Raw genomic sequence first — 14,609 nt, forward strand, 5'->3', positions numbered from 1 at the left:
AGCAGCTCCACCAAGAGTGAACACATATCCACTTGTGGATTTTGCCTCTGAGGTATTGGAAATCCAATTTGCATCACAAAACCCTTCAAGAACAGGAGGATATCTCGTGTAATGCAATCCATAATTCATTGTATGCTTTAAATATCTAAGCACTCTCACTAATGCATACCAATGATCTTTCCCAGGATTGTGGGAGTAGCGGCTCAATCTACTTACACTATATGCTAAGTCCGGTCTTGTACAATTCATAATATACATTAAGCTACCAAGAACTTGAGTATATTCTAACTGAGCTACACTATCACCTTTATTCTTCTTTAGATGACTAGAAGCATCAAATGGGGTGACAACCAGCTTGTCATCATAGTGTCCAAACTTCTTGAGTACACTTTCAATATAATGGGACTGAGTAAGAGTATAACCATCTGGTCTTCTTTGAACTCTTACACCAAGGATCACATCTACTACTCCCAAGTCCTTCATGGAAAAGGAGGAGTGTAGCATTTTCTTGGTTTGATTGATCACATGCAAATCAGTACCCATTATAAGCATATCATCAACATACAAGCATATGATGACACAAGCATTCTTGTATTGTTTGACATAAACACATTTATCACATTCATTAATTCAAATCCATTAGAGAGTAATGTGTTGTCAAACTTCTCATGTCATTGCTTTGGAGCCTGTTTTAGTCCATAAAGTGATCTAACTAACTTACAAACTTTGTTTTCTTGACCTTTAACCACAAACCCTTCAGGTTGGTTCATATATATTTCTTCATCTAGTTCACCATACAAGAAGGCAGTTTTCACATCCATTTGGTGTATTTCCAAATTGTGAATGGCTGCAATTGCTACCAATGTGCGAATTGATGTAATTCTTGTGACAGGTGAATAGGTGTCAAAGAAGTCTTGACCCTCTTTTTGACGATACCCTTTAGCTACTAAACGAGCTTTGTATTTTTCAATGGTACCATCAGGTCTAAACTTCTTCTTGAATATCCATTTGTGCCCAATTGGTTTTTGCCCAGGTGGCAAATCTACCAATTTCCAAGTGTTATTTTGCACAATGGAGTCAATCTCACTTTTGATTGCCTCTTTCCAAAAGGGAGCTTCAGAAGAATCCATAGCATCCTTATAAGTTTGTGGTTCCTTATTTACTACATAGGTCATGTAATCAGGTCCAAAATCTTTGGCTATTTTGCCCCATTTGCTTCTTTTGGGTTCTAAGTTCTCTTCTTGAACCTTAGAAGAACTATCTTCATTTGATTGTAAACTTTTTTCTGGAATGGTATCATTTAGTCCATCATCTAGAGGTCTTTTCCTAGAGCAGGTAACCTCTTTCCCTTTATTCTTAAAAGGAAAAATATTTTCAAAGAATTCAGCCTCTGCTGATTCCATGATGGTTTGGTTATGGATATCATCAACATGTGATTTATACACAAGAAACCTATAGGCTGCACTATTCATGGCAGGTCCAAGATAGATGCAATCTATGGTTTTTGGTCCAAGTTTAGTCCTCTTAGGAAGAGGTACTTGTACCTTAGCAAGGCAACCCCACACTTTCATCCTTTTATAAGAGGGTAACCTCCCTTTCCACAGATGATAGGGTGATTTATCACTCTTTTTATGAGGAATTATATTAAGTATTGAATTTGCTGCAAGACATGCTTCTCCCCACAGATTATGCGGTGCTCCAGAAGTAATTAACATTGAATTAATCATGTTTTTCAATGTTCTATTCTTTCTTTCTGTCACTCCATTTTGTTGAGGAGTATATGGAGCAGTTGTTTGATGTATAATACCATTTAAAGAACAAAATTCAGCAAAGTCTTTGGATTCATATTCTCCTCCTCGACCAGACCTTAGAATTTTGATCTTTTTGTCAAGTTGATTTTCAACTTCAGCCTTGTAATTCTTAAAAGAATTCAAGGCTTCATCCTTGGTATTTAACAAATAAATATAACAATACTTGCTGCAATCATCAATAAAAGAAATATAATAATTTTCTCCTCTTCTTGTAGGTGTTGCTCTAAAATCACATAAATCAGAGTGGATTAAGCCAAGTATTTCATTAGATTTTTCAACTGATTTATGAGGATGTTGTGAAAATTTTGATTCTACACAAACCTCACATTTTATGTTTTTATCTAATGAACATTTTGGTAACATGCGAAGTTTTTCCATTCTTTGAATAGAGCGAAAATTGACATGTCCCAATCGAGAATGCCACAAAAATGAAGGATCATGCATATACATAGAAGAGGGGATAGTAGTGCCCATTATTGCATTAGCATTAACATTGGTTACATCATTGTTTGGTGTTTCAACACCATAGTACAAAGGTAAGACACTGACTTTGAAGAGACCCTCACTAAGGTATCCCTTTCCAACATACACCCCACCCTTGGTGAGAACAAACTTATCAGACTCAAATACAAGTTTGAAACCTTTGTTACTAAGAATAGGACCAGAAATCAAATTCTTAGTAATTTCAGGAACATACAAGACATCACTTAAAACAAGTTCTTTTTCAGAAGTCAGTTGTAGCTTCACTTTTCCCTTTCCTTCAACTTTTGCAGTAGAGCCATTCCCCATAAACATTGGTTCAGAATCCGAGACTTTCTGGTATGTAGAAAACATAGTTCGGGAGTTGCAAATGTGCCTTGTGGCTCCAGTATCAATCAACCAATCCACACAATTGCTAACCATGTTGGTTTGAATCACAACAACAAACTGATTTGGTGATTCAACCATGTTGGTTTGACCAGAATTTCCTCCACCAGAACCACCATTGTTTCCATTGTTCCCTCCATTGTTTCCTCCATTATTTCCTCAATTGTTTCCTCCTTGACCCCTCCTGAATCTGCAATCTTTGGCCTTGTGTCCAATTTTGCCACAAACATAGCATGGACCTGAATTCTTCTTGAAATTCTTCTTGTTAGGGCCATGATTTTTGCCATCTTTGGAAGAGTTTTTGGAGCCTTGCTTCCCTTTCTTGTTGTTGTGCTTTGTCCTTGAAGTACTTGCTTCTCCAACAAAGTTTGCACTTGGTTCCAAGGAATTTGCATCTGCCTTCTCATTCAATCTGTTATCTTCTTCCACACGAATTCTCAACACAAGTTGCTCAAAACTCATGTCATCAGTTAAGTACTTAAGATATAATTTGAAATTCTTCCAAGAAGGAGGAAGTTTTTCAATGATTGAACCAACAAGAAAGTTAGAGTTTATACCCATACCTTCAACTTCAAGATCATGTGCAATGACTTGAATTTCCTCCACTTGTTTGAGGACAGATTTGGTATCCACCATCTTGAAATTCATGAACTTTCCAATCACGAATTTCTTGGAACATGCAACTTCTGTTTTGTATTTCTTTTCTAGTGATTCCCATATCTCTCTTGTAGTAAAAATGGTAGAGTAGATATCATAGACGGAATCATCCAAGGCATTCAGAATATAATTTCTGCAATTATATTCATTCGTGTTCCAAGTTTCCACAGCCCTTTGGTGTTCTTCCAATTGGGCTGCAGTGGGTGGTGTTACTCCTTCTGCAGTGGTTACACCAGTGGGAGGAGAGGGGGAATCATCAGTGAGAACATTGGAAACATGAAGAGTTGTCAAATAAAACAACATCTTCTGTTGCCATCTCCGAAAATCTGAGCCTTTGAATTTCTCACGTTTTTCCACATGTGTTTTGATGATGGATTGTTGATCCATTCTTCCACTTTTTGCTTTCTGTCTTAGATTGTTATGACAGAAGTATACAATCAACAAATCTAATTGAAATAAAACAAACGAAATTCAATATATATATATATATATATATATATATATATATATATATATATATATAATACAAGAATCAATTTACAGAAAACATACTTGTATGATGATTATGTAATCACGAAATTATACAGATTGAGGCCTGCTATGCAGTGTCCTAAGAGGATACAACAAGCAATCCAAGAAGTGATCTTGAATCTGACGAAATTTCTATGTTCCATTCATCTTCAGGAAGAAGGAAGCCCAATATGCTTAACCAATTATTTGACCCATTTAATTAAATGAGTGAGACAAGACATATAAGGTGGGAGAAGGTTTTCTCTTCCACCAATGTGGGATAAGTCCCACATTGTAAAGCAAAGTTCCAACATAATATTTATATATTAAAATATAAAGTTAGCGGTTCGGTTAATAATGGTTCGGCTAATCTATAAAACCATAACCGAACCGTTAGTTATCGGTTAACAAAAATTAGAAACCGAACCACCGGTTTTTAAAATGGTTCGGTTATATCGGTTAATTTGGTTTTGGTTCGGTTTTTCGGTTATTATGCTCACCCCTAGTCACGAACATTAACTTATCCAAATATATGTATAGTATACTATATGTTTTTTTTTCGAAAGAGAAATCCATATACACTATATCTTAATAACCAATTACCTTGTCTTACACCATCTATCTACTAGATTCCGCACAACTAATAGATTCGTGATATCGAGTCTTATAATTAAGATAAAATAACAATATATTTCAATGTTGTTTTACTTGTCTTAACTCCTAAGACTAATCGAGCTCGGAACAAATAATGAATAACAAATAATGAGTGACAATACAATCTCTTATGTTCAAAGCAACGGACATTAAAATAAAACACAAAGATCCAACCATTACCCTAAAGCTTAACGATATCTATCATTTAGCAAACTGAATCCAAATCCATCATTACACATACTTTTAAAAAAAAAAAAGACAAAAAAAACCCAAAAAACTAAAACAAATTTTTTTCAAGAAAAATAAAGGAGGATACTCATGATTTAAAAGATACGAAATCATCAAATTAAATACATAATTTTCAAAACCATTTTAATGTAATATATTCGAAAGTTTCCTATTAAAGCTTTGATCTTTGAATATTTGAGAAAAGAATTGTTGCTTGTTGGTTGAAAACATGTGGTCAAACAAGAATCTTCATTTAGATCGCATTGCCATATTGGATGAGACTCACTTTCCAAACCAAAAGGTATGGACCGTTTCATCACTTTGCACAAATGCCTTTAAAAGACCATTTTTGCCATATTTGTTTCATCTTTTTATGAAAGTAGAAGGCTAAAACCCAACCAAAAAAGAAAATTTGAAAACGATTTATATTTAGTTTTTTTGGAACAATTTATTTTTTAAAATATTGCATTATACAATCATATAAATCAGAAAAAGAAATTATTGTATATGGAAAAAAATATTATGTAGGAATCAATTCCTACTTTTAAAATATTTTGTGTTTTTTTGCACATGGTGAGAAGATTATTATTATCTTTTTTTAAAGTAATGTGGTAAGAAAATAATTTGATAATTCGACTCCTCATGAATGTTTGTTTGGAATGAGATTAAAATTTGGGTGATGTGATTTTTTTTATTTAATCAAATAAGTATTAAACTTATAAATATAAAGAGTTTATTATTGATTTTAGAATTTGGTTCTTTTTTTTTTTTCTGTATTATACCAAAAAAATGGCAAAACGTCACCATCAAAACTCTCTTCAGAATTCAGATAAAGACATTTAAAACATTTGACAAACGTCAATTTAATCCACACTCGATAAATTCAATCATTTAATGCATCAAGTGCGCATGCAACATACTGAAAATAGCACCACCGTTGACCTTTGACCGGTCAACGGTTCCCAATCAAAATCCAACCACAAACTAACTTCAAACGTTTGACCTTTCAATTCATGAACACATGCAATTCCCATGTCCCACTCTTTGCCCACAAAAACATAATAAAAAACAAACCCTCCATTCAGACACACAAATAGCCATATGAAAAAACAATTCAAATCGCATTAAAAAGTCAACAAAACTAAAATCTTAATATATACAAAACCATTTCTTGCTTCCATCAAATGGGCTCAGGGTCTAACAACTAGGGGTCTGTTTGGTTCGATGGAATGGAATGCACAAGGTAAAAGAACAAAACATTACCATTACCATTACCATTTCCATTCCATTCCATTCTCATGTCTGGTTGCTCTGTTGGAATGGAATGAGTGATTAACGTGTGAATTGGACTATTGGAGTATTGGTACCTCACGAGTAAGATCTAACGAGCCCAAAATTGCAAAAGGATTTGGTCTTAAAAAGGCCACGAAAAAGGAACCTATTAGGACATTCTTGTTGACCTTGGTTTAATTCTTGAGGGGTACTTTTGACTTTTAGAATTGTTTGCCCGATTTCTTTTCTAATAGAGTCAATAATCTTAGGGTCAACGGGGTACCCGGAAGCATCACCAACATAAAATGTATTCATGGCTTTTCCTGCCCGAGTTGTCACCTCTGCCCGCATCACCGTGAGACTATTCTCACGAAATATACGAGTCACATCGGATAATAGCCCAATTCTATCGGTTGTACATAGTTCTAGCTTCAATCCCTGAATAAAAAAAAATATATATAAATCAAATATAATTTCACATGTTTTTATGAATACTCCATGATCTTAAATTATCAACAAACTTTGGACTTTTAAAACTTGTACTTTGTGTTAAAATATTTGGATTAGTCTACATCATGTTGACTGTTTATGAAAGAATCAAGTTTCACACAAGAACAAGAAGATACAAAAACATAATCAGACAAAACAAAGCATATTATTTGATGATTCAGGACCACAATTAGTATAACAACAAAAATTTCTGAAAAATAATGAAACAATTTAGAATCTTAAAAGGAAGGATTCTTTCATAACTAAAGATCCAAACCAAGACATGTAAAAAATAATCAAAATTTTTGTCTTGAAACTAGTACAAAAAATCGAATACAACAAACAATTTAGAATCTTGAAACTTTAAAAGTGTCCCCTTGGATCTTTCTGATATTTAAATCAATTCCTTTTTTAACTTTCATTAACTACTCATTATTTTTTTTAAAATATGATATTTGACTTGTGTTTACCTCAGAAACTCTTCTTTCAATGGCAGCTTCAAGACATTGAATCACCCTTTGCCTCTCTGCATCCGAATTCACAGGAAACCCATCGATATGTCGAATGCAATATTCCTTCAAATCACAAAAAAAAAAAACGTTACAATCATCAACAAAATGTATAAACTTTAAAAAAGAAAAAAAAAATTTAGAAACCTGATAAGCTTCGGGCCCTTCAGCATCAACATTTCCATGAAAAACCACATACTCCATATCAGTCAAAGTACAAATCGTATCAAACAAAAGCTTTGGTCTATCTTTACACCTTATTGTCACAACCGAATAATCTTTATCATACCAATTAACAACTTTCACATCGGGCCTTTCTTTCTCACTACAACATTCATCTTTCCTCTCATAATCTCTATCTGCAAACATCATTTGATGAAGGCGTCTTTCGGTATGTGTAACACCATGAGAGACCACAGTTTTAGCTTCATTAGCTTTGTTGCTACCTTTAAGTACATTGCATAACATTTTCTTTATAATGGAAAGCTTTTTGGGATCCGTAATGGCTAAACCGGATTCTTCATCGGTTACTTGAAGTACAGATGCAGCCCGTGTGTTGTGGGTCCACACCTCACCATTTAATACATTACACTTTAAGTGTGTGAGAACTGCACATAGTTCTGAGAGTAGGCCCGGCCTATCACTTCCTATTAATTCGATTACTGTGTGATCCGTTGAGGTTGTTACCCCAACGGATCTCATTGATGTTGTAAAACTAGTTTCCGAACCAAGAGCCTGAAAAAAAAATCAAGAAATCAGATTGTTTTTTCAGCAACCCCTGAGCTGGCCAACACAGTGGGCCCACTGGCTGTCTAATCCACATTGGAATTGAAACTCTGAACGATGAGACTTGGATTTTTTTTTATATGTAAAACAAGTTCACGAATAAAAGGTGTAAAGAAAAAGGAAGATTACCTTTTGAATGTAATCCAAAATTTCTTCATTGGTGATTTTGTTCCCTTCATGATCGGTGACATTGAAGACTATTATTTAAGAAATAAGAATGTTATAAAAAGTGGTATGAAACTAGAAAAATGGAGTTATATTTAATTATTTATAGTTTTATACCATCCATGAACCACCCTCCATCGGAACTTATGTAAGCTTTGGTGATGATAAAGTTAAGATCAGTGAGAACTTGTACGACTTCCAAAAGGATCCCATGTTTGTTAGCGCTATCAACCTGGTATAGAAAATAGATTACATTAAATGGTTGATTAATAATAATAATGATAATCAAAAGGTGTGGAGTGGAGATTAGAGATTATTAAGGTGAAAAGTATACCTGAATAATGGTGGCATTTTTACAGGAATCGTTGTCGATTACAACTCTGGGTGGATTCATTCTTCGAATAAATTTCTCGTATTCATCTTCCATGTTTCCAGAAAAGCTCATACTACAGGTCTCTGAGGCAATACGTCGAACGGGTTAGATGCGATTACAAACCACGAAAGAAGAATCTATAAAGAAAGAGAGAGAAAGACTGTGAAACAAGATTTATTACAAAATACTAAAGAAGGAATGTGTCTGTATATAAAAGGAAGAAAGAGTGTGTAGTAAGTAAATAAGAATGTGTGAGAAGAAAAGGAAAGAAAGGGGGCCAAAAAGAATAATGATTTATGATGAAGATTTGAGAACGAATTAAAAACACCAGATATCAAGAAGGCCAATAGAGAAGCCTTAAACCACCAGAAAGAAAAAGGGTGTTTAAGTCTCTCTGTCCATGTGGGTATGGTGGGGTTCCTTTTGCTTCTCTGTGGAGCCATTTTTAGATACATAAGGAACAGAATCAAAGAATTGACGCACCAAACATTCAGAAAAGCTAATAATTTCAAGTCGATACAACAACCCAATTACGTAACAACCCTGATGACCCCATTGATTATCTCAACCGAAATAAAAAGATGCACAGGAAACAACAATAAATCACAAAATAACGCCTTGAAATTTTTGAGAACCCGAGAAAAAACAGCATTGAAACAGATTGAGGAGGATAAAGAAAGAGAGAATACATACCCATCAAGAATTTGATATGTATTAACCAGGGTCGCTAGCACCTTCTTGATTCTATAAACAGAAACAGAATTCCAGAGGGAAGAACTTATAGAAAGAGAGCAAACACCGCAAAAGTATTTAGTTGAATACGTAGAATTTGTTTACCAATTACATATCTGTTTTCTTTCATCCATATATAGGAAGAAAACACACCCAGCAACGAACAGTCTTTTTCTTCGTTTCTATCTCCTTCTCCTGTGTATTTGCAGGCATATGATGGTGTAAAATGGGCTTGAAGTGTGTGTTTCTCTCTCTATCTATCACTCTCTCTAAAACGTTTCCTAATACAGTTTAGTCTTAAAAATTCAGGCCTTCGGTACTTAACAGGGGAGTTCCCAAAAATGGTGGTGGGTCGGGTAAGCACGCTTTAAGCAGGAGCAGGATCTTGGGCAGCAGCACATGTTAGCTGGATCTTGTGCATGTTAGATGCCTGAATGAGGGGTTTACTAACGGACGCCTGTGATGAAATTATTTGGTTTTTAGTTTTTACCCGGGCACGTGGTGGGGAAATGACTGTAATATCTCCAATGTTTGCGGAGAGAGAAAACAAGATCACATGAAAACGACTTGTAAGAAAAAAAAAACAAGTGAACATATTATAAGATATTTACAAAGAGAGAGGATTGCATAAAACATATTACGTTTTATTTTTTATTTGATTTCAAAGTTGTATTAATCTTTTTTTTTGCCACTAAATCTAATATTATATTTTTAATTTTATTCGAAATTAACCATTTTATAGGAACATTTTGATTATTTGGTTGGTTGTCACGTTTGTTGAAAAAATAATCTTGACGTGGTATAAAAATTACTACCTTATCATTTTTTTCGATTTTAACATTTCATTATTTTTTTTTAAAAGTCACTACATTATCAGTTTTGATTCTGATTTTGAACATTCTCATCCCAAAGAACGGATTAAATATCTTTCATATATAATAAGAGTACGTTTGGTTTGCATAATGTTTTTGGAAGGAATGAAATCTATCAAAAGAATTGAAATATGAAAGAATTGGAATCTGAATGAACAAGAAACTGCAATACATTTGGTTGACATGGAATGAAATCTGTTTTCTGTTTGGTTTGCTAATTTCAAAAATGAATTGGAAAATAATTTTGTAATATGACATAAATACCCTTAACAATTTTTTGCAACTAATTATATTTTTTAATAAACATGACGATGTTTTATTTAATTACAACATTTTTTTATTAAACTCTTCTACAAAATTTAAATTAAAAAAAACAAGTTTATCAAATAGAAATGTAGATGAAAGTAAAAAACTAAACAATTTGTCAACTTGATTTTTATGAAATTAGTGGTTACTAGTCATGGATTTTAAATAATTTAAGGACTTTTGTCATTTTCTACAAGAAAACTAACATAAGCGGTAAAAAGAGGAGACACAAAAAAACTCATATAAGCAAAAAAAATAAAATAAAATAAAATAAAAGAAGTAAAACATAGACAAAATTCACGTAGATGGTTTTACTTTTTTAATTTATCTCATAGATAATAGGAGGATAATGTGGAATTTAAAATAATGATTATGAACTGAATTTTCATTCTTGATGCACGGTGGAGGAATTAGAATTCTTTCAAATAAGGAATTAAATGATAATTATAGAAATCTAATTTCATTCCTTTGGTAATCCAAACACGGTCTCCAACAGATTTTAGTTTCTAATTTCTTCTAATTCTTTAAGAATTATGTGAAACAAACGCACCCTAAGAGATCAACAATAAGCCGAGAGTTATAGGGATATACATTGGAATATGCCAAAACATACAACATATATATATATATATATATATATATATATATATATATATATATATATATATATATATATATATAACATCCCAAGTTCGGAAGCAAGAAGTTGAAGGGTGTAAAGTGTAAATTCGAAGAAGGGACTCGACGAGTAGGTACGCTTACTCGCCGAGTCGGAGCGGGTTTGGGTCGCGGATTAAGTGGCCAACTCGCCGAGTCGGCGGCTTGGACTCGACGAGTTGGTGCTGGAATGAGAAAACGCTAATCTCGGGGGTTGCACCCTATTTAAAGGACTTTATATCCTTCTCTCAGCCTCCTTACCACTCTTGAGAGCCTGTAAACCCTAGAAATCGAGTGAGCCTCCATTATTAGAGAGAATAGAGCTTTGGAGGAGGAGATCTTGAAAAGAGGCTTGAAGATCAAGAGGCTTGCTGCAAAGGAGTGGTGTATATCCGGAATCTACTTCAGTTAGAGCTTATATTGGAGGTAATAATTTGTTGCTTGGGCTCTTTTGCATCTAGATCTATTATCGGGTGAGTTTTAGGGTTTTTGGTGAGATATTAAGTTGGAAGATGAGCTATGGGCTAGATTTGAGGTTGTAACTTCAGATTTGGACCCTCCTTGGATTCTATAAGCATAAAGTTTCAGTTTTGGCCAGGATTAAGGTCCCTCTTGAGCATGAAGTTTCATTAAGAACTTAAAATAGGCATTTAGAGCCTTTATAGCCATGCATGCACGTAAAGTTTGCAACTTTACGTGATAAGCATGCCCTAGAAGCTTGGATCTGTGATTTGGAGCCGCTGCATGGCTCAAAACAAGTCTGTATGGAAAAAGGACTGAATGGACTCGGCGAGTCGCAAGGGTTGACTCGGCGAGTCACATGAAGATGGCCGTGGACTCGACGAGTTGGATGAACAACTCGGCGAGTCCGATGAAGATTACCATAAGACTCGGCGAGTTGAAGAACAACTCGGCGAGTCGGATGAGTTTTCCCTAGGATATGTATGTGTATGTATCCGTCGAGTTGCAAGGAGGGAACTCGACGGGTGGCCTTAAAGTTTGAACGAGAATCGAAGCAACTCGACGAGTCACCCCGATGACTCGGCGAGTTGGATTGTGCTTCAAGGAACTCGGCGAGTAGCCGAGGGTACTCGGCGAGTTGGGGTCAACATGGACTGTTGACCTTGACTGAGGACTTTGACTTTGACCAGGAGTTGACTAGTGGGTTATGGAGTACCTTATATGGTTAAGGACTTATGAGTATATTGCGCTTTGATGTTAGGTGGTGGAGCCTGTGCCAAGTGATTCGAGAGTTGGGTTTTATCTTCCGAGTCGGCAATTGCAAGTGAGTTATCCTCACTATATCGACAGGGTCTACGGCACCAAGGCCGGCCCTTTATCGGATGGAAATCCGGGTAGTGTTTGTTATGTTATTGTTTTGCTAGATCTGCATCCTGGTATTTAGGATGGTGTTATGTTAGTGACCTGGTTAAGGTCGGTACCCGGTATATAGGGTAATGTTATGCTAGTGACCGGTTAGGTCGGAATCCTGGTTAGGATGTTGATATGCTATGTGATCTGTTAGACTGATAGTCTGGTTAAGGATTTGTTATGTGATTGATTGTTTTATGTGCACATGGTTGTTTGACGGGGGTTGGGTTGAGGCGGGTCCTGCTTTGTGCTGAAGGCCAACATACCCAGGGCGGACCGGATATTCAGAAGGCCCAGCGAGCGGTCCGGATAGGCTGAAGGCCCCAAGAGGGCGGACCAGACGTGCCGAGGCTCGGAGAATGGACCAGGCCTACTGAAGGCCCGGTGCGGGCGGACCAATCATACTGTAGACTCAGAGAGTGGACCAGGTGGATTGAAGGCCCGGTGCGGGCGGACCAATCACACTGTAGACTCGACGTACATGGCTAGACTCGGAGGGTGGACCAGGTGGACTGAAGGCCCGGTGCGGGCGGACCAGTCACACAGTAGACCCGATGTGCATGGCTGTCCTGTATTGTGATATGTTATGAGTATGTTTATGTGTGGTTGGTATTTTGGGGGTAACTCACTAAGCTTTTGGTCTTACAGTTTCAGTGTATTGTTTCAGGTACTTCAGGAGATCGTGGCAAGGCGAAGGCGTGATCGTACCGCTCCTCATGTTTTATGATTTATATGATATGGTTATGGGGGATACTCTGATGTTTAAACTATTTTGAAAACGAATTGTATGAACGTAATGGTTTTTGAATGATTTAAAATGTTTTAAATTGGCTCAAATTTTATGGGTGTTACAAGTTGGTATCAGAGCCTTGGTTTGAGTGAATTGGAGGAACACTCGTGTAACTCCAGTCTCAAATCAAGGAAAGGATTTTCAAAAGGATCTTTCAAAAGGTTTTCAAAATAAGTAAAGGAGGATGCAGGGTGTACGATCATCCGGAGCCAGTAAGTAGACCCCAAAATACCATACAAGTTATTTGATATTATGTGATATGTTAGAACAGCATGCTAGTAATAAGATAGGGATCCTCAGGACTCGTATGATAGAATTGCCTGATCTTTGATGTCTTATCTTATGTAGAGTACCTCAATTGATTGTTTGTGACTCTTTCGCATGTGAACTAACTATTAGGTGAATACTCTAAGTCACATGCTACATGGGTTAAATGGCCTTAGGGTAAGGGATTTGGTCCTGCTGCGCAGCTCTTGTTGCGCCACGCAACACTTGGTTTTCCGCAGCTGTTTGTTTTTTGGAAGACTTCTGACTTAAAAAACTGTTGCGCTTATGTTGCGCGGCGCAACATTGGACCATCCTCTCCAAACCACTTCTCAGTTACTTTAAAATATATTATTCAACTTAAATTTGTTTTAATTTTTTTTTCAACATGTTTATTATTTTAATAATATTTGAAGAATATGTAAACAATTGGAGTATATTTTACATAATTTCAAAACCGTTTTGTAAATTTCATATAAATATTTTTTGTGTTATATTTAGGGCTGTTCACTATTTGGATAAAACCGAATTGTCCAATTGGACAATTTGGATTGGACTATTTGGTTCGAATTTTTGGATTTTTGGATGGGTTTCGAGTAAAACCGAATTATTATTTTGGATTTCGGATTGGTTACGGTTTATAAAATTAAAACCGAATAGTCCAAAAAAACCAAATAATAGTTTATTATTTATTTATTTATATATTTGTTTCAAATATACATCTTTTAGTTATTTATTAATTTGCTAAATTGATTTTTTAAATAGATTAGAAAGTATTATCCAATAAAATACTTCAATGTATACTTTTCAATAGTTTTTTATCTATAAAATATTGAATTATAATAAAAGTTTTAATAGTTGTTCATAATTTTAATTCTCATCAAACAATTTATTTTAAAGTTGATTAATATTATGTTATATATATTTTTAAATGTCTTGCTTATTGAAAACCGAATTGTGAAAACCGATCCAACCGAATTGTAATTTGAATGGTTTGGATCGGATTTGAATTTAATTTGGATTATTCGGATTCACTTTTTGAAAACCGAAATTAATTTGGATTCACCTGATTGGATCGGATCAAACCGATCCATCCAAACGAACACCCCTAGTTATATTGTCTATAACCAAATATTAATAAATTATAAAGTTAATCATTAAAATTACCAAATTTATTGAAGTTTACTGGAAAAATAATCATCGTCTTCAAAATTTTAACAAAAATGAACATGTTTTTAGCTAAATTAACAAGTTTATTTATTGTTATTTAGCAAATATTATGTTTAATTCTTTTAT

General features: G+C 34.9%; 2 protein-coding genes across 5 annotated transcripts; both read right to left on the reverse strand.

Moving 5' to 3' along the window:
- Nucleotides 1–2,837: 2,837 nt before the first annotated feature.
- Nucleotides 2,838–3,722, reverse strand: LOC145104402 (uncharacterized). Its single transcript, XM_079041656.1, has one exon. The coding sequence runs from the start codon at nucleotides 3,720–3,722 to the stop codon at nucleotides 2,838–2,840; it is 885 nt and encodes a 294-aa protein (XP_078897782.1).
- A 2,107-nt stretch (nucleotides 3,723–5,829) lies between these two features.
- Nucleotides 5,830–9,462, reverse strand: LOC145103996 (ACT domain-containing protein ACR4-like). Of its 4 annotated transcripts, none has more exons than XM_079041276.1 (8): nucleotides 9,159–9,461; nucleotides 9,015–9,065; nucleotides 8,283–8,404; nucleotides 8,066–8,180; nucleotides 7,913–7,980; nucleotides 7,145–7,732; nucleotides 6,959–7,063; nucleotides 5,830–6,437 (listed from the first exon to the last, which is right to left on the reverse strand). In XM_079041276.1, the coding sequence occupies exons 2-8, from the start codon at nucleotides 9,016–9,018 to the stop codon at nucleotides 6,096–6,098; spliced, it is 1,344 nt and encodes a 447-aa protein (XP_078897402.1). In that variant the 5' UTR covers nucleotides 9,019–9,065; nucleotides 9,159–9,461; the 3' UTR covers nucleotides 5,830–6,095. The 4 variants fall into 4 exon arrangements, with proteins under 4 accessions (XP_078897402.1, XP_078897403.1, XP_078897401.1 ...); XM_079041277.1 differs by having other exon boundaries at nucleotides 8,283–8,458; XM_079041275.1 differs by lacking the exon at nucleotides 9,015–9,065 and having other exon boundaries at nucleotides 9,159–9,462.
- Nucleotides 9,463–14,609: the final 5,147 nt, after the last annotated feature.

This window comes from Lactuca virosa, chromosome 4, assembly GCF_052849685.1.
Source record: "Lactuca virosa cultivar CGN04683 chromosome 4, Lactuca_virosa_CGN04683_v6, whole genome shotgun sequence".
NCBI lineage: Eukaryota > Viridiplantae > Streptophyta > Magnoliopsida > Asterales > Asteraceae > Lactuca > Lactuca virosa.

Excerpts from the sequence above, each read along its gene's own strand:
- LOC145103996 (XM_079041275.1), bottom strand. The coding sequence starts at position 9,183 with ATGAAAGAAAACAGATATGTAATTG. Across the intron at positions 8,181-8,282 it reads AAAATGCCACCATTATTCAG|GTTGATAGCGCTAACAAACA; the intron begins GTATACTTTTCA and ends TTTCTATACCAG. Across the intron at positions 7,064-7,144 it reads AAGGGCCCGAAGCTTATCAG|GAATATTGCATTCGACATAT; the intron begins GTTTCTAAATTT and ends TGTGATTTGAAG.
- LOC145104402 (XM_079041656.1), bottom strand. The coding sequence starts at position 3,722 with ATGGATCAACAATCCATCATCAAAACACATGTGGAAAAACGTGAGAAA.